Source organism: Physella acuta, unplaced genomic scaffold (genome assembly GCF_028476545.2).
Source record: "Physella acuta isolate Inbredline_101_S28 unplaced genomic scaffold, ASM2847654v3 ptg000822l, whole genome shotgun sequence".
Taxonomy (NCBI): domain Eukaryota; kingdom Metazoa; phylum Mollusca; class Gastropoda; family Physidae; genus Physella; species Physella acuta.
The window spans coordinates 252,635-272,879 of NW_026732340.1; the positions used below are offsets into that span (position 1 = coordinate 252,635).

General features: G+C 32.3%; 2 protein-coding genes across 2 annotated transcripts; both read right to left on the minus strand.

Annotated features, from left to right (window-relative positions):
- Positions 1 to 1,246: 1,246 nt before the first annotated feature.
- Positions 1,247 to 4,891, minus strand: LOC131951690 (kelch-like protein 2). Its single transcript, XM_059314049.1, has 2 exons — positions 4,760 to 4,891; positions 1,247 to 3,310 (listed from the first exon to the last, which is right to left on the minus strand). The coding sequence occupies exon 2, from the start codon at positions 3,295 to 3,297 to the stop codon at positions 1,525 to 1,527; it is 1,773 nt and encodes a 590-aa protein (XP_059170032.1). The 5' UTR covers positions 3,298 to 3,310; positions 4,760 to 4,891; the 3' UTR covers positions 1,247 to 1,524.
- A 10,511-nt stretch (positions 4,892 to 15,402) lies between these two features.
- Positions 15,403 to 17,220, minus strand: LOC131951708 (kelch-like protein 41). Its single transcript, XM_059314066.1, has one exon. The coding sequence runs from the start codon at positions 17,218 to 17,220 to the stop codon at positions 15,403 to 15,405; it is 1,818 nt and encodes a 605-aa protein (XP_059170049.1).
- Positions 17,221 to 20,245: the final 3,025 nt, after the last annotated feature.

Genomic DNA, 20,245 nt, shown 5'->3' on the forward strand with positions numbered 1-20,245 from the left:
GGGTCGCCACTCAAAATAGTTTGGGAACACGAGTAATTGAATACCTATTGAGTTATGTTGATAGGTTCATGTATGTTCATGTATAGGTATTATATAAAATTAGTAGTGTAGTTTTGTCTCAACTATTGAACGATTTCCGGTAAACGGAATTGGTACTCACTCAACTTCTGAATTATAACATGCCAATAACTTGAGCACTGTTTATGTTAGCTGCACATGCTTTTGTAAAATTGTGAACGCTTTCCGGTAAACAGAAATGAAATTTATTCTATTTAAGTATGAAGAATATAACTTGCACACTGTTCCAGGTATTTAGACGACATTTTGTGTCTAAGTACAAGATCTTATAATTGAATTACTTTCTATTCAATTTTCAGAGATAAAAAATAAACGGAAGTTGAACTTTATTACCGGATTATAAAATACCGATAACTTGAGTACCGTTTCAGTTATGCGGATAACTAAAAAATGACAAACTTTTCTAGAATTCCCCATTGAATTCACCATCACTTAACACTTCACCTCATCTGCATTGTTTTCTCACATACATATATTACATTACCATTGTTCCTCTATTATTAAATAAATAAATAAATAAATAAATATATATATATATATATATATATATATATATATATATATATATATATATATATATATGTATATATATTAAAATGTATATAATGATGGTATAATAGAATTAAATATGTAAATTTTATTACAACTTTATTATCAGTTACAATATATCTAATATATAAAAATATAATGTTTTCAAATTAAATTGTAAAAATTGTAATTCATTAGGTAAAAAAAGCATGTATTAAAACACAGGTAAAATAGTTGAACACATGTAAAATTATATAATTATGGAACATTTTATCAAATGTATGTTTTTATTATAAATTAGCATTATATTTAATATGTAAATAAGGGTACCGATGTACATAGAGTTTGAACATGCATTATATGTTACTGACATTTTAAAAATTATTTAATTACTGGCTGTTTGTATGTTTATTAATAGTTTTGATAATCAGGCCGATACTAAATGTATATTTTGTCCTTGCTTCTAAAATAAAAATTCTGAGATTTGAAAAATTATTTAATTACTGGCTGTTTGTAAGTGTAATAACAGCTTTGATAATCAGGTTGATACTACATGTATAATTTGTCCTTGCTTCTAAAATAAAAATTTAAAAAAGTAAAATATCATATTTTCTTTCCAAAACTAAAATGCAACTAACGAACAAAATATATTTGTAGACTACCAAACCTGTTTATAGTCCGACTATTAGCTTTATCGTCGTTAAATAGCGTGTTTATGATTTTTAAATTCGATAACTCGTTTCTTTTCAAAAAATTTCAAAAAATCATGGTTTTAAATCTACCGATTGGTTTCGGTAAAATCCTATATGTTGTGTAGAGACAGGTAATAGTAAACACTTGAACCGTCATGTCGAAGTACTGAGTTGTTTATAACTTGTTGAAATACTCAGTAGTATGATGCATGTTAATTAATTAGAGCTACCGTATTTTCAACATTGTAATTGGAATAAAATTGGAACATTTTTCATTAGTTTTCCACCAAAAAGAGCTTTGAATATGATCTGGAGCTCTTCTAATTGTATCTCCTGCTTGGAAATTTCCCACAATATTTAACTGTCCATTATAGGTCAAAGCGCCGTATAACTTCTTTTGTGAATTCCAAAGTTTGGAAACAAATTTTAGTTTAGTGTTGAGACTGGAAAGTTCATTTAAAATACACCACAAGTTGCCATTGCTTTGTAAAACATAGCTGTGTTTGTCATTCCTAAAACTAATTATATGTTCTGCTTCTCCATCCAAATTGTCTAACCTGGTCCAAATTTTGAACGAAATATCCAATTTATGAACAGCTGTTTCTTCATTACCAATGTGAGTTATAGGGCTAAACATTAAAATATATCTTTCGAAAATCATTGCATGTTTAACTTCAACATTTTCTGGAAAATCTGTAAACTTTTCTAAATTTGGAATTTTTTTCTTTGGATTTACCCTATGAATAGATTTATCGTCTTTGTTAATGATGTAAATATATTGTTCATGTGAAATTAACAGCAAATTCTGACAAGGCATTTTTACAACTTCCACCCAGCTGTTGTCACAGAACACAAAAAGTTGACAAAGCTCATTTGGTTGGTTTTGTTGTTTTCCTGTTGCATAAAGTTCATTGTCAAAACAGACGAGCTGGATATTTTCTTGTAAATTTTTACATTTTGAAATATCAAACCATTTGTGCTCGAGTATATGTATTACTCTGAATGTACCCTTGCCTTGTGCAAGTACTCCAGCATTTATGTACTTACTACATGATCTTTGTACAGCAGCTGTTGGCCACTGACCGTGTCTAAAGTTTTGGATATAGTATAAAGAATTAAACGTAATATCCTTTAACACATTGTTTTCCGAAACCATTTCCATTTCATAGACGCGAGATAAAACAGCCGGGCTTACAAGACACGTCCTCACTAGCTTCACAAGTTCTGAAAGTTTATCTTTTCTTGAAGTACACTGTGTAAAACGTTTAACCGATTTAGTACAACAATCTTTGTTTAGCGCTTTACTATTTTCCATATAAGTATTCTCTTTAACAGTTTCGTGATTTTGTTCATCAGTAACGTCCGTATTCTCCCCACGATTTGTGTCAGTACATGCATCATAAGAAACTTGTTCGACCCATCTTATAACTGAATCAAGGACTATATCCTCACTGACAACAATCAAATCTTGACTTTTTATCAAATCCCTGACTTCATCAAAAGACAGCTGTAGAAATGTTGTTGAAAGACATACTTGATCAAAGTTTTTCAACATGAATGTACGAAGCTGTTTAAGAACGTTTTTTGAATCTAAAAATTGTGCATTAGTGTAAATATTTTCCCAAGTGTCTAGGTTGATTGCTTTAATCGCGAAATTCTCACACAAATCAACCATGAAAGTTACCTGTAAGTGATTTACTGCTCGCCACACTTCAAAAAGATTTTCTAAAGTTAAAATATTTTCACCTGTGTATATAGTTTTTAAAATTAACTGAAACACGTCACAAGTAACTTCTTGTAAAACAACACAGTTCTCTGTGACTTCCCTCATACCAGAACGAAAAAGTGCCTTGAAAAAATCAGAACACGCCGCTAGGATGAGTCGATGACATTGTATTGTTTCGTCAGAGATCTTGACGGCAAAGTCAAACAACATTTTGTCAGTCCACACATCCTGCAGACACTTGACGATTCGGGTACAGACTTCTGGTGTGGTCATGTTGGCAACAAACCTATTATGGATTGTAATGTATTGCTTGTTAAAAAGTGGACATTTATAACGACATATATATATATATATATATATATATATATATATATATATATATATATATATATATATATATATATATATATATATGTATGTATATATATATATATATATATATATATATATATATATATATATATATATATATATATATATATATATATATATATATATATATATATATATATATATATATATATATATGGAAACAACATGTTTCTGTTATGAATGCTATCTCAGTGTGTTTCAAATGAATGAAAGTATGTGTGTTGTAGAATAATTTTACAGTAGTAAAAGGTTGTGTCTGTGTTAAAGTAGGAGCTTGTTGCTATGGCAAGTAGGCCAAGGCAGTCTTCTGCTTGTCTTGTTAGGGAATGGAGGTATTCGTCCCTCGTCGTGAACGTAGTCACGTCATACTTTAGTTGTCGTTTAGTTAGTGTATTTTCAATCGTAGCTAAGTCATACTTTAGTTGTCGTTTAGTTAATGTATTTTCAATCGTAGCGAAGTCATACTTTAGTTGTCGTTTAGTTAGTGTATTTTCAATCGTAGTGAAGTCTTACTTTAGTTGTCGTTTAGTTAACGTATTTTCAATCGTAGTGAAGTCTTACTTTAGTTGTCGTTTAGTTAATGTATTTTTAATCCTAGTGAAGTCTTACTTTAGTTGTCGTTTAGTTAATGTATTTTTAATCCTAGTGAAGACTTACTTTAGTTGTCGTTTAGTTAGTGTATTTTCAATCGTAGTGAAGTCTTACTTTAGTTGTCGCTTAGTTAGTGTATTTTCAATCCTAGTGAAGTCTTACTTTAGTTGTCGTTTAGTTAATGTATTTCCAATCGTTGTGAAGTCTTACTTCAGTTGTCGTTTAGTTAATGTATTCTCAATCGTAGTGAAGTCTTACTTTAGTTGTCGTTTAGTTAATGTATTTTTAATCCTAGTGAAAACTTACTTTAGTTGTCGTTTAGTTAATGTATTTTTAATCCTAGTGAAGTCTTACTTTAGTTGACGCTTAGTAAATGTTTTTTTCAAATCGTAGTGAAGTCAAATTTTAGTTGTCGTTTAGTTAATGTATTTTCTTTCATAGTGAAGTCTTATTTCCGTTGTCGTTTAGTTAATGTATTTCCAATCGTAGTGAAGTCTTACTTCAGTTGTCGTTTAGTAATGTATTTTCAATCGTAGTAAAGAAAGTAGAAACATCTAAAGATTTTGTGTTACTCGATTGCTGCAATGTTTTCATGTGTTCTGCATCGTCCTTAAACTCACTTCGTAAAAACAACCAACTTATTTTTGAGCTCCGAGAAATTTGATTACCGACTATTTCTGCTAGATATAGATTTTTTATTAGTGTCTCGTCTTGTAATTTCATGGATATTATTTTCATCAACGACAAGCTACACACATGCTGGACTACCTACCTAGAACCACACGACTGTGCTGATCTAAATTTGGCTTATCTATCCGATAAAACACAAAGGTTTGACTTCCTCCCGAGATATTTCAGGGCGTGAGAATGTACGCACTTCGTGCTTCTCTATACTACTGTAGCAATGTCTTTAGTCTTTGCACCTTCTGACAATAATACATGTTAATTTACCGTTTGTAAACGTATGTCATTTGTAAGGATTTTAACGAGAATTCATTCACAAATCACTAAGCAAACATACATTTAAGCATCAAACCCAACGTTTTTCTTTAAATACTTTGCTTACAACAAACCATTACCTTATTTCAAGTCGTTAGACCAGAGCTAGATCTTCTATCGAAATTAAAATCTAATTATAAAGCTAAGTAGTTGATTACAAAACAATTTGCAAGTTACATTTATCGCAACATGCATAACAATGCATTACTATATTAGATCTATTTGTCACTTGAAAATATTTTATTGTAAATATTTTTCTTTTTAAGTTCTAAATCTAATACCTTGTAGATTCTATTCTATGATCGGAAGTAAACATTTGTTAAATATGCTGACAGGAAATACACACTTGATTGGTGCGAAATATGTAATCTAGTAGACTCAATTTGATTCTAACGCGCAGTGAAAACCAAAGCATTAATGAACACAATGTTAAAAGATATACAAACCTCACCTTTACTAAGCAGCAACCTGAACAAGCTCCACCCCACATTACAAAAACTGTCTAATCATTAAATCGACTCGCATTGCCATCCTACCCCTTCACATACTACCTCTCATTTAAAGAAATTGTATTGTTCATCTGATATCGTAATAAGTTATTTTAACTTTTAGGTTATAACTGAAAAATATTTATCCATTTTGTCACGCCTGTCAGCTGTAAAATAGACACAACTACAAACGCCCATTAACAATCCACTCCCAGCCCTAGCATACATTTCTTTAATCTGCTTCCTGAATTTTAATATTTGTTTTTTTAACTAACGTTTACAATCAATAACTAGCTCCTGAATTATTAGTATTAGCCATCTCGAGGGGTAACTGAGCTAGCTTGTCATTTGCCCTCCATGCGCACAAGTTAATCGTGTTTGTATATGGTTGTGATGTTGACCAACTTCCATGGAATCTGATAATTTAATGGAAATGTTCTAACAGGTTGCTACTGTTTCTGATGTAGTTCTACGGCCTATCGGCATATTTGATGTTATTTATGACAAAATATACTTCTTAACAGGTAGAAACCTTCTCTATCATACAATGTCAATATAATTAGTATGTCGCTGCCTACATTTTATATAATTTATGCGTAAAATACTTGTATTTTTTAATGTAAATTAATTTTAGTATTTGCAAGAAGATATTATATTTCTTTCCATAATAATTCTGAAACAAAGCGTCAAACATCTGTGTTTAAAGAACAACTTGATTGAATTGTTTAATAAATTGAACTTTATTTGAGAATAACACGATATTTTCGTTTGTTTGTGGAGGTAAACTAGTTTGATCCAGAATGCATTTAAAATTTATATGCTGGATGTATATGAGAAAACAAGACAAAGTAAAAAAATCATATTAAATTGGTGCATTAAAAAACTGCATTGTACACACACACCAATACAATCACCACACACAATCACGCACGCACACATACGCGTAAGAACGCACAGATACAAAACATTAAAAAGATATATATGTAATTGTAAAATTCATATTTATTTAAAATGTTATCTGTTTTGATTAAAAATGTTAAATTGCAATAAAATAAATAGTTAAAAATGTAATATTAAAAGCACATATTTTAATATATAAGCAACAGGGATATATTATTTATTAATTTGAACACCGTATGTACTTTGCTGCTGAAGTGACTAAAACCATAGCAAACTAGAACAGCACGTGAATTTACTTTTTCTGTTGAGTTATTGTACTTAAAGCTCTAAAATGTCTAGTTATAAGTAATATATTTATTCTGAATTCACAGGATACTAACTCTCAGCTTACACACAGAACATTAAAATTATCAAAGCAAAAAGTTTCTAAAACAATACTTTAAAAAAAAACACCTGGTAAATTAAAATCATTGTGCATAGCTGTGTTGTTTTTATAGAGGAAAAAAAAATATAAATCAATATATCTTTATACACATACGTATATTCTCACCTCTTATAGAATACTGATGCAATGTGTGCCGTTTAATATTAGAAGAGAGAGCGTTTACATTACAATTCGCTTTAAAATAACAAGAAGGCCAATTATTTAAAAACAAAAATGTATGTTCTAGCACATACACACAAAAATATCTCTCATGAAACTAATGTAGTGTTTTTAATTTGGTATTTTAAATAGAATATATTTTTTTGGGGTAGTCAGCGAACTGGTAAGAAAGTTTTGTTTATAAATATCCAGTAGATAAATGCCATGCATTCTTCGCAAAAATACACGTTCTGCGCATCTTGATCGGGACGAAATTAGAAGCATTTTTGTCATTTGTTCCTAGAAAACGAATACGTTTAAAGTGATCAGGAACTTCAATTACTTTTCTTTCTTCTATTGGGTCCGTATCGGGTTTGTTTCCAAAAATTATCAGTTTACTAGAGCACCATACAACTTCTTTGTAGAATTCCAAAGCTTGGAAAGAAATTTAAATTCAATGTTTCCAGTATCAGGTGAATAAATTATCAGCCACAAATTGCCATTTGTCTGTAAAATGTAGTCGTGCTTGTCATTTTTAAAACTAATCAACTGTTTGGCTGGTCCATCAAGATTGGTTAACTTGGTCCACCCTTTGGAAGGTATTTCCATTTTATAAATGACTGTCTTGTTATTACCTATCTGGTCATTTCCAAACAGTAAAAGATCGTTTTGAAGAAACATTGCATGTTTCACAAAAATATTTTCTGGAAATTCTGTTAACATGTTTAGATATTTTCTTTTCGTCTTAGGTTTCATGTTATATATCGTATTGTCATCCTTATTTATAATATAAATAAACGATTCGTGTGAAACTAATAACAAATTGTCGCTTGGCATGTGCTTCACTTGTTTCCAACTTTGTCCAGAAAACACATACATCGCAACCATTCCGCGATTTAAGTTTTGACCTGAAGCATACAGCTTGCCATCATGTGTGACTAGGTGAATATTCTCTCTATAAAGATCACAAATATGGAAAGATTTTTCTTCGGATAAATCTATAACTTTAATCGATCCGTTGCTTTTGGCAATAACACCAGCATGTATGTACCCACTACACGATCTAGTCAGTGTTGCTGAAGGACACAGGAAATGTCTAAAATCTTTAGGACTAAACGATAAAGCATCGTCAATTATAGCCCTTGACTCTACTGACAAATCCATGGTTCGCACGCGATTTAAAAGTAAAGGGCTTACAAGGTATATTCTCATCTTTTTTAACAGAATTAGCATCGGTGTATATTGCATCCAGTATTAACTGCAAGGTTTCGGGAGAAATGTCGTGAAGAGAGATGCTGTTCTCGTGAACTTTGTTCATCCCTGATCTATAAAGTGCCGCTAAAAATCCGAAAAATCGTCAAAACGAGTCGGTGACAATCGAATAAAGTCAACCAATGTTTAGTCATTCCACAAAGTCTCAATATTGTGGCATAAAATGTTTCCCCTATCTAGCATTTTTAGGATGAGAAAACCTGAAAATCATATTTATTATTTATGAAAATTAAACAAAATAATAGTCCTAGATATTTTTCAATAAAAAAGTTAATACCGCAGTCATAAGTCTTTTAATATACTAGTAGCTACACACAAAAAATTTAAAATATGTATTTAACATTTCGCTAATCGGTGATTCAAAATGCATCAAACGTTTGATTGGTCAGGCCGTTTTATATTTTGCTATTTTATTCCATAAAGCCTCGAAGTTACAGTTGTTGACAATAACAAGCTTTTAATATCAGACATCCTCGTGTATTAACTTACACGATAATTATTAAATGTTATAAATAATGACGATTGTGCGACCCAATATTCTCTTCACCCAGTTAAAAACCCTTACTAGTAGCTACTGACAGCCAGCCCACAACTAAGACGCCAGCCTTTTATCCAACAACAAACCAACGACCATCTAATTAGCCGCCAGCTAATTAGCCAACAGCGTACCGGTTGGAAACCCACTAGCAATTAGCAGCCATCCGATAATCGCTCACCCAACCAGAAAACCGCAAATCCCTCACCCAACCAGGATTCCGCTAATCCCTCGCCGAACTAGCCATCCGCTAATCCCTCACCCAACTAGTCATCCGCTAATCCCTCACCCAACCAAAAATCCGCTAATCCCTCACACATCCAGCTATCCACTTTTCCCTAAGCCAACAAGCAATTAGTAGCCATCCGCTAATCCCTCACCCAACCAGAAATCCGCTAATCCCTCACCCAATCAGAAATCCGCTAATCCCTCACCAAACCAAAAATTCGCTAATCCAACACCCAGCCAGACATCCGCTAATCCCTTACCCAACCAGAAATGAATCACCAATACGTTAATACCTCACAATAATCCAGTAACCAGCATCATTGCAGATACCATCTAGCAAATAGCTCAGCCCCGAAATGCAAGCAAAAGAAAGCCTACAACAAACAACAACCTAACCCAATAACAACTACGAATTCAGTGTCTAGAAATAGGAGCCTACTTCCTATTTCTACAACGTCATTTTTTTGTCATTTCTAGTTTAGTTCAGACATTTAGAATTAACATACATCATAAACAGGTACAATTAAATAAAGCCTTTCCTAACTCATGTATGACACGAGTAAGGCTTTGTTGAACACAAGATATGAATAATGTTTTTTTTTTTTTTTTTTTTTTTTTTTTCATAACTTTATGTAGATTTTATGATGTTGACAAACAATTATAGAATCTGACGGTTTTTTTTTTTAAATTAATATCTGAGTAAGTTCTCTTTCAGCGACCTACCGGCATGCGAGATGCCATTCGTTGGATATATGTCGCGATATAAAGTATATCGTTGACCATGTTTTTCAAGAACTAAGCAGTAAAATACATACATTTTATTATTATAACAACTAAAGCATCACGTAAACATCAATATTTGTTTTTGAGTTGGACAATGTATTTGACTGTTAAGTAACAATAAACATTTGTTCTTAAAAAATATTTGATTTTATCGTAAGAGTCAAACAATTATCAAGAATATGTTTAAAAACAGTTATGTTCGAAGTGTACCAGAAAAAAAGAATAGATTAGTGTTTTCTGTTACAAAAACTAGCCAGCTGACTCTATTAGTATTATTAATTGAAAAAACCAATGCTTAAATGGCCAATTAATATGTTCGTTTATGAAATTTTAGAACTCCACCAAAGTTGTTTTTTCAAGATGGCCGCTGTTGCCAAAGCAACCATATTTTTAAAAGAGTCTCTGGTGCTTGCAAATATTTTACACAAATAAATAAATAAAACGTAATAATTAAGAAGTTGTGTTTTTCTGGAGCCTACCCCCTTAAAATGTTGCATTATAAAAATGTACTCTATACACATCATGCACGCACACAAAACGTGCATTAGAACTACAAACAATAAACAAATTACCTAGAATTATATTTCATATGAATGTTTATTTAACAAAATAATACATTTTTATATAAAATTTATATCACAAATATATATTTTTTAAAATTTAATTTTATAATATGTACTATATAAAGTCCTATCAATTTTTTTTTAAAAACTGAAGTTTCCTTCTGGTGAATTGCCTAAAACTTAATAAATTATGCCAACAGTGATATTACTATGTTTGATAAGTAATATTGTAATTAAAGCCTAAAATTTTGGGTAGTAATTAACATAAAGTCCGTAGCAACAAGACAGCATACACTTCGGACTTGGAAATCATAAAAGAAATTAATTCTCAGTCAATTAAAGGGCTTTTAAATCTTAAGTTAAATTCATATTGGTGTTTTTTATTCAGAGAAACAAATAACTTTTACTTGAGGATTCAAACAGACATATAACTATATTCTCATACATAATAATATTAAAGCGAACAGTGCCATTTCACATTAGCAAGGCTGGTAGCTTGTAAGCCTACTACTTGCAGGCAAAACAATATAGTATAAACTACAAATATTGCTTATACAGTCGCATGTGTTGGTTACACATTCTTGTGCTATTTGAAATGTATGGGGAAAAACATTTTTTCTAACCAATATAGTAAATAATCGTCTATTTTGGTATGATACTGGTTTAACATTTTAAATTGTTTACTTTTAATTAACATTTTTAAAATTTCCAGTTGATGGGAACAAAATTGGAGGAAAAATCGTCTCGGGTTCCCACATAACTTATGCATTTAAAGTGATGAAGCACTTTATTTAATTTTTTAGCCTCTTGTGGGTCCGCATCGGGTTTGTTTCCAAAAATGATCAGCTTACTTTGAAACGTTAGAGCACCATACAACCTCTTTTCAAAATTCCAAAGCTGGGCAAGAAATTTAAATTTAACATTCCCTGTGTCAGATGAATAAAGTACCAGCCACAAGTTGCCATTTCTTTGTAAAATGTAGTCATGCTTGTCATTTTTAAAATTAATCAAACTTTGGGCTTGTCCTTCTAGATTGTCTAATCTGGTCCAAACTTTGGAAGAAATCGCCAGTTTATAAACAATGGTCTTGTCAAATCCAATTTCGGTAGGCTTATCAAAACAAAACAGTAAAATAATATTTTGAAGAGACATTGCATGCGTAACAAAAGTACATTTTGGAAATTCTGTAAATTTATTTACACTGGGTATTTCCTTTTTAGGATTTATTTGATATATTATTTTGTCATCTTTGTTTAGTATATAAATAAAGTCCCCATGAGACACTAATAACACATTATCACTTGGTATTCTCGTCACATTTTTCAACTTATGATGAGAATAGAAAAACATTAGAGACCTAGATGATTCATCACCACCGGTAACACATAGCTCACCATCAAAGGTGACTAACTGAATATTCATTAGTCCATCACAATCAAAACTAGCAAACACTATTTCATCGATTGCGCTTCTTACTTTGATCCATCCATTAAATTTGGCATAAACGCCAGCAAGTATGTACCCACTACAGGATCTAGTAAGTGCCGCTGACGGACACTGGCAGTGTCTAAAATCTTTAGCGTTATAAGATAAAGCATAGTCGATGATATCTCTTGAATCTTTATCTGCCAATAACAAATCCATTTTGCGTACCCTGGATAACAGTGAAGGGCTTACAAGGCATGTCCTTACTTTTTTAAACAATTTCTTCAGATAGACTTTCCTGGAACCTATTTTATCTAACATCACGTTTATACTTTGTCTTTCATTTGTGGAAGTATCTTCATGTGATTCTTTAGTATCTTCATTTCTCTCATTCTTCACTTTAGGGTCATACGTGACCCATCTAATCACAGACTCCATGACCAGATCTTCACTGCTGACTACGAGGTCCTGACTTTGGATTAGATCCCGTAGATCTTCAAATGTGAGTTGTAGAAATGTTGGTGAACTACAAACGGCGTTAAAGTTCTCCAACATGAATTGATGAAGGCTGGTGATAACACTTTTGGCCTGCAAACATACGGCAACATTGTACAATGTTTCCAATGTTTCGTCTGTAATATTTTTATTAGCGAAATGTTCACACATTTGAATAATTGTCTGAATCTGTAGCTGATGGGATGCTTTCCACACATCGATATAATTCTCTGTTGTTAAAAGATTGGCACCGGTATATACCGTTTCCAAGATTAATTGAAAAACTTCTGGAGAAATGTTGTGAAGAGTGATGATGTTCTCGTGAACTTCTTTCATCCCTGATCTGAAAAGTGCCGCGAAAAAATCCGAACACATCGTAAGAACGAGCCGGTGGCATTCGAAAGTTTCGTCTTCAATTTTGACAGTGAAATCAAACAATAGTTTGTCAGTCCACACAGACTCTAGGCTTTTAAACAAACTGTTACGGAGATCTTGTGCATTCATGATGAGAAAACCTGAAAGTCACAAGAACCTTTCAAAACATATCTTGCTTAAACTTATTTTATTTTATTTTTACAATGTGTAAACAGTGGCCTAAAGTCTTGTCTACATGTAATTAGATGCACTTACACATTATTTTAGGCAACGAATTAAAAAATAAGAAAAATATCTTTCTAGAGGAAAAGAATGTTTACTGAAGTGTTCAAAGCATCAAACGCGTTTTCCTCAGATTTTTTAAACTTTGATATCATATAACCTCGAAATTCAATACCAAAGTCCCAAAGGAAACTAAAGCATCAGCTACTGAGTAAATCAAATAATGTTCAACATCCGAACTTAACCCTTCCGGGTAAATTAACTTCCACGATAATTATCCATTTTATAATAAGCCAAATTGTACAGCCTAAAATCTGTCCTAACCCAGTTAATAATCCCATACTTTAACACCAGTCCTTAATCCAGTAGTCTCTGACAGGATTAATGAGAGTGCGCTAATCCTTTTTGTTAAGATGGACGGAAAATTTGCTTAAAATGTTGTGTTTTAATGACACAACACAAGCATTGCTATTTTAACTCGTTTGATTCTATTCAATATGAGACAGGATAGTCGTTTTTGAATGTGGCCTTAGGTCTGTAGGACAACACAAAGTCGACCCAGTTTTATTAAGTACCTGTCTTCTATACGAGCTTTGTAACTATTTAGTCCTGAGCACAAAATATCGACGTAATACTAAATACACATAATAACATGAAATGATTCTAACCCCGTAATTAATAGGCATGATTTTTTAAATTAATGTTGACCACAATAACTTGTTATAACGTTGACCTGAATAACATGACAACATAGACGACAATAACTTGACAAAATGCTGAACAAACTATAACGTAACATATCGCTAACCACAATAACTGGACATAAAGCTGACCACAATATTTTGATATAACGCTGACCACAATAACTTGATATAACGCTAACCACAATAACTTGATATAACAGTGACCACAATAACTTGATATAATGCTGACCACAATATTTTGATATAACGCTGACCACAATAACTTGATATAACGCTAACCATAATAAGGTGATATAGCACTAACCACAATAACTTGATATAACAGTGACCACAATAACGTGATATAACGCTAACCACAATAACCTGATATAACGCTAACCACAATAACTTGATATAATGCTGACCACAATATTTTGATATAACGCTGACCACAATAACTTGATATAACGCTAACCATAATAAGGTGATATAACACTAACCACAATAACTTGATATAACAGTGAACACAATAACTTGATATAACGCTAACCATAATAACTTGATATAACGCTGACCACAATAACTTGATATAAAGCTGACCACAATAACTTGATATAACGCTGACCACAATAACTTGATATAACGCTGACCACAATAACTTGATATAATGCTGACCACAAATATCTTGATATAACGCTGACCACAATAACTTGATATAATGCTGACCACAAATATCTTGATATAGGGCTGGTAAGTAGGTCACCAACCAGTTCTATACCTCAATAAAATGCATGAGCCATAGAACTGGTTGGTGACCTACTTACCAGCCCTATAACGCTGACCACAATAACGTGATATAACAGTGACCACAATAACTTGATATAATGCTAACCACAATACGGGATATAACAGTGACCACAATAACGTGATATAGCACTAACCACAATAACGTGATATAACAGTGACCACAATAACGTGATATAGCACTAACCACAATAACGTGATATAACAGTGACCACAATAACGTGATATAACGCTGACCATAATTACTTCGCACACAGAATTTAAAAAAAAGAACAGACCTGCCCCATTTACGCCGGAATACTTTAATTTATTCAAAATTCATCTTTAACTTTGTAGATAACTTGTTTTTTTCTTTAAGATCGGAAGTAAATGAAAATCTCGAACTAGATCTAGATTTTATATGACAACATACCATAAGCGTTCTAGATTGGTGCCAAACAACGCTCAATTTTGAGCTAAATAAAACGCGCAAATAACTAACCAATTAATTTCAACAAACAAAACTTTACTAATTTGGCCTAAATTATTTAGTTTTAGTTATACGCAATAACTTTTGTAAATAAATATTGCAAGAACAGTTTCCTGAAATTAACATTGACCTTTTCTTTTAAACTATCATAATGTAATTTGTAAAAATAATTTTAAAATCAAACATTTTAAATCTTTTAATACGTACTGGTAAACATAATATATTTGCATGTACAATTAATAACATTTTTTAATAGACATATGAAAAAACTATTCGATATCATTTATCAAACAAAAGAATAATCTATATTCAAAAAGTGCCCTACAGTAACAGATTGTATAATTATATTAAAGTGATGAAATATAAAGTTGCGTTTTTACAAATATGATTGCCTACATTTATTTTTCTTTAAAAAATAATAATGTGTTCAATCTGTAGCTTTTTTTAGAGCTTAAGATTTTTACAACCTTATCTTTCGAAAGGATTTTAAAAATACACATAAATCTGATTAATCAACTACGTTTCATTAATTAAAAACAAATATAAACAAATGTAAGTTTTATTTAAATTATGTTATGAAATCATTGCTCTTTATGTTATTGGAAGCAAGAATTTTTTCGACAGCGTAATGGGAATTAAATTAGAACCCAATTCATCCATTCCTAAATGTGAAATGTTTAGGAGCACATCAGTAACCACAGAGAGTTGATGCTCATCTGGGGGGTCCTCGGCAGGGTTGTTTCCAAAGATAATAAGTTCACCATTGTAAGTCACTGCTCCATACAGTTTCTTCTCAAAATTCCAAAGTTTCGCGATAAACGTAAATTTAATTTTCTGGTAAGAGTATAAGAAGTTAAGCCTCCACAAGCTGCCGTTGGTTTGAAGTATATAGACGTTGTCGTTGATGGTGAAGTTAATCAGCTGTTCCGCTGGTCCATCTAGAGTGTCTAATCTAGTCCAAACATTGGACGAAATGTCCAACATAAAAACCGATGTCTCGTCGATGCCGTTGTGAGTTTCAGAACAAAATAGCAAAAGTGAATTGGAATAAAACATGGCATGCTGGATATCCGCTTCACCGGGTAGGTCTGCAAAAGTCTCCATTTTCCGTGACATCATCTGTGGTTTAAAGTTGTATATTTTCTTGTCGGTTTTGTCCAAAATGTAAATGTAATGTCCTTGTGAAAACATCATCAATGCATGGTTTGGATTAGGCATTGTCATTACTTCCTCCCAAACGTCACCACAAAAAACAAACATCTTACAAGTTCCGTTTTGACGATTGTCTTCCTTCCCTATTGCATATAAATTATTATCGAAAGCTACTAATTGAATTTCTAGTTTTAAAAAAGCACAATCTGCAATACTTTGCCATTGTCGTGTGGATAAACACATTAGCTGAAATTCTCCAGCATTTGTAGCACACACACCGAAATGTGAATATTCACTATTTGATCTGTGGACAGCTGACGAAGGCCACTGTCCGTGTCTGAAATCCAATACATGGTAGGACAAAGCGTCGAAAATAACAGCTTTTGCATCGTTATTTTCTGAGAAGATTTTATACTTGAAGACCCGTTTAAGAGTGGCTGGACTTACAATACAAGTTCTAACTGCAGTTAGGAGTTGTGTCAGGTTTTCATTTCTTGATATCTTTGACAACTCTTCTTGATCTTTCCCAGAATTTTCAATTATCTTTTTTTGTTTCCTCTCTTTTCTCTTTACTTCGCTTCCTGGAGTCGTGGATTTATTGACCTTTTTGGAATTAATGTTAGAATTGACACCTGCCATGGTGTAGTCTTGATCCAGTTGAGGAACAAACTCCACCCACTTGACAACAGCCTCCAACACCAAATCTTCACTGCTGACTATCAGATCCTGAGATTTGACCAACTCATGAATCTCGCTGTAAGAAAGATCTAAAAATGTTTTATCGAGACAAACTCGGTCGAAGTTTTTCAACATAAACGAATAAAGCTCTTCAAGAACATCCGCAGAGTCTAGAAGCTTTGCATTTGTGTAAGTATCCTGCCACGTTTCTGCTGACAGTGTTTTTATAACAAAGGTTTCACATACCTTGACCATGAAACTTATCTGAAGCTGATTAACAGCTCGCCAAACTTCTAGAACATTTTTTGAAGTCAGAATGTCAACACCGGTGTATAAAGATTTTAAAATTAACCGAAAAACGCGACATGAAATTCCTTGTAAAACAACGCAGTTCTCTGTGACCTCTCTCATCCCTGAACGAAAAAGTGCCTGGAAGAAATCAGAACAGGCCCCTAGTATGAGTCGATGGCAATCGATCGAGACATCATTGATCTTGACGATAAAATCAATAAGCTGCTTCTCTTTCCATACGTTTTCAAGTGACCTCACCACACCCATTGATATTTCTGACATAGTCATCTTGAGAGCACTGCGATTTCAAATCTATAAGAAAGAATAATATACTTTTGAAATTTTCATCAATCAAGTAAATTTAAAGCACCTCATATGATGATGAGGGGAGGCCGTGGTCAAGCGATTGATTGCTTACAGTAACAAGAAAGTATCGAGTTCGGATCCCGTTTTTCAAACATTCGACTGTAGTTCACACATGAGTACACCAATCCTGATGTATACCACACTCACGCTAGGGAAAGTACAGGGGAATGTGCATAGTGCTGACCACACCGCCACTTGATATTTCGGGATCAAGAATCATGAGCTCTGTCTGACCTGCTTTATGAATCGTCAAGTTGAAAAGGGGAACATTAGTTGTTTTTTTTTTAAATACTTTGATAATAATTCATATAAATACACATTTAAATTTCAGAATTAAGTGAAATTGTTGAAGATCAAGCACACAACAAATCTCAGATGCATATTTACCAGTAAGTAAAGGCTTGTGTGATTGTGAAAATAGCAGGGGCTATTATTTAAAAAGGTGTAAAAAATATGTATATGTGGCCTCGGGGTAGAGCGCTAGAATGCTAACCCGAAAGTTTTCGAATACGGGCCCATGTTAGTAGAACGTCCCTGGGTGCACCAATTTTTGCTGAGTACCTAACACATGTTTGATAAACTAAAGACCGCTGGGCATAGCAGAGGCGTAGCGACCCTTCCCGGCGCCCGGGGACAAACTTTTCGATTTGCACCCCCCCCCCCCCGCCATCGAGATTCCCACTTGCACCCCCCTCCCCCTCAAACTTTCGATTTACACCACCCTCAACCTTTCAATTTATCTTTCCAACCCAATTTGGCGCCCCCTAAGGTCGGCGCCCGGGGACATATGTCCCCCCCCCGCCCCCCCCCCCCCTCGCTACGCTAATGGGGTATAGTGCTGACCACACTATCCCATTAAATGCCTAGGTGAACTCTACTTCCCTTGCACTTTCGAAAAGGAAACCATTATACTGTGCCGATATTTAACTGTTCACTTGAGGAAAATAATAACTGCTCTCAATTATATACTGTTTACCATAACAACTATCTAAACTGGCTAACTCAAATACAATCTGTAGTAACTTACTGCGCTTTCACAGCATATAGGTATAGGAGATTTGTATGAATTTTTATAATGCAAAGATAATGTAGGTAAATGCAGTTGAACATCCTATTCGATTCGGCTACATAGTACGTTTTAATGTGTTTCTTTTTATTCATATACATATATATATATATATATATATATATATATATATATATATATATATATATATATATATATATATATATATATATATATATATATATATATATATATATATATATATATATATATATATATATATATCGCTAGTTGCACGAAAATAGAAAATATGACGTCACTGTTTCAAAAACCTTTCGTTTACAAAAAAAAAAAAAAGATTCCGTCAACAGCCGTCTATGCATAGCGCTACAAACGGCTTTAAAATAGAATAGACATCACGTGATTCTGTGACCCGATTTAACTGTAGACCCTAGTCGGAACGAGTGGACGCGGCCGCTTACTACAGATTAAATTTTTTTTTCAAGAACCATTTTCTAGATCTAGATCTAGATTCTAGATCCCATATGTCAAAGCAAATGCCACTTAAAAAGGTAAGTTTTCATAAATTGTATTAAAATATTTAAAAACTCGGACTAATTCTGTTTTTGCTAGGATTATTTTATTATCATTTTTTTCTGCTCAAGTCTATTTTTTTTTTGTAATATTTATTTGACACTTTAGTAATTTAGTAGGCAATAGATCTAGATCTAGATCTAGAATCTAGATCTAGCATACAAAATGAATTTTTTAGTATTTTATCTTAAAATCATATGAGTTAGTAAGAGGAAGGATTAAAAATTCCATTGGTACCAAATTGATATTTCTAGCTTTAATAGGAGAAGAGAAATAATTATTTTTCTATTTAAAATGAATGGTCTTATATAAGCTCTGTAAAAAATGAAACAAGTAGGACACAAAAATGAAAATTGTATAAAATATGTTTTCAAAATTTTTTTGAATTCTAATGATAAATTATGAATCAGGGGTGGTTCCTTTGTGTACATTTGCATTAATAATTGTGCAGGCTTGTTTCTGTTTGATGTTAATTGTTATGCTTTATTTTTTAAAAATGTACATTTTTACTATGATTAATTATACAGGAAAAAACAACGTGGCTGATAAAGGTCTGAATCTTAAAAAATTCATAAAGAATGTATTTATAAATAAAATCAAAATTTCTTTATAAAATAAGAACCACAAGTGGTTTATTTAATTCATTTTGTATAGTTTTGTGTGCAGGCAAGTGTTTATAAATTACAAAAAAGTAAATTTAGAGCATATATTGTTTTCAGATTAGTTTTATTTAAGGCAAAAATGAAAGAAAATGAAAAGTAATTGCGCTAGGTTATAGCTGAACCTCAGGGAATTTTGAAAATGTAGTTACTTTGTGTATTGGAAATTAATATGATATTAATTTAAAAAACAAAACTTGAAAAATCAGTCTAGAGCTCTGTATGAAAATTATCTGCCTTTGTTCTAATGCTATTAGCAGGCGACAAACTTCATTTTACAAAATAGTCTTTGAATGACACTATAACTATATTTATATGTTTAATATTATTAAAGTTCATTAACTTTATTTTTAACCCGATAATCAAACCCAGAAAGAAATTGGCAACAGTTAGTTAGTTTTTTTTTTTTTTTTACAGAACCTTATATGTAGGAATAAACACACCATGGCAACGCCACTAACTGTGAGAAAATAAAACAACCGACAACCTACACAATAGCTGTCTGCTGTGAGTGAAAAGACAATGACAATGAATGAAGCTGCAACATGTACACAAGGATTTGATATGGAAGTATCTACCAAACCTTTATGTAGAAAGAAGTGCTCACAGTGTTGTAAAAAAGACATTTTTTAAAAAAATATTTGGAAACCATAAAAAAAAACCTTAAGGAAAGGAACCAGGAATACAA

Excerpts from the sequence above, each read along its gene's own strand:
- LOC131951690 (XM_059314049.1), bottom strand. The coding sequence starts at position 3,297 with ATGACCACACCAGAAGTCTGTACCCGAATCGTCAAGTGTCTGCAGGAT.
- LOC131951708 (XM_059314066.1), bottom strand. The coding sequence starts at position 17,220 with ATGACTATGTCAGAAATATCAATGGGTGTGGTGAGGTCACTTGAAAAC.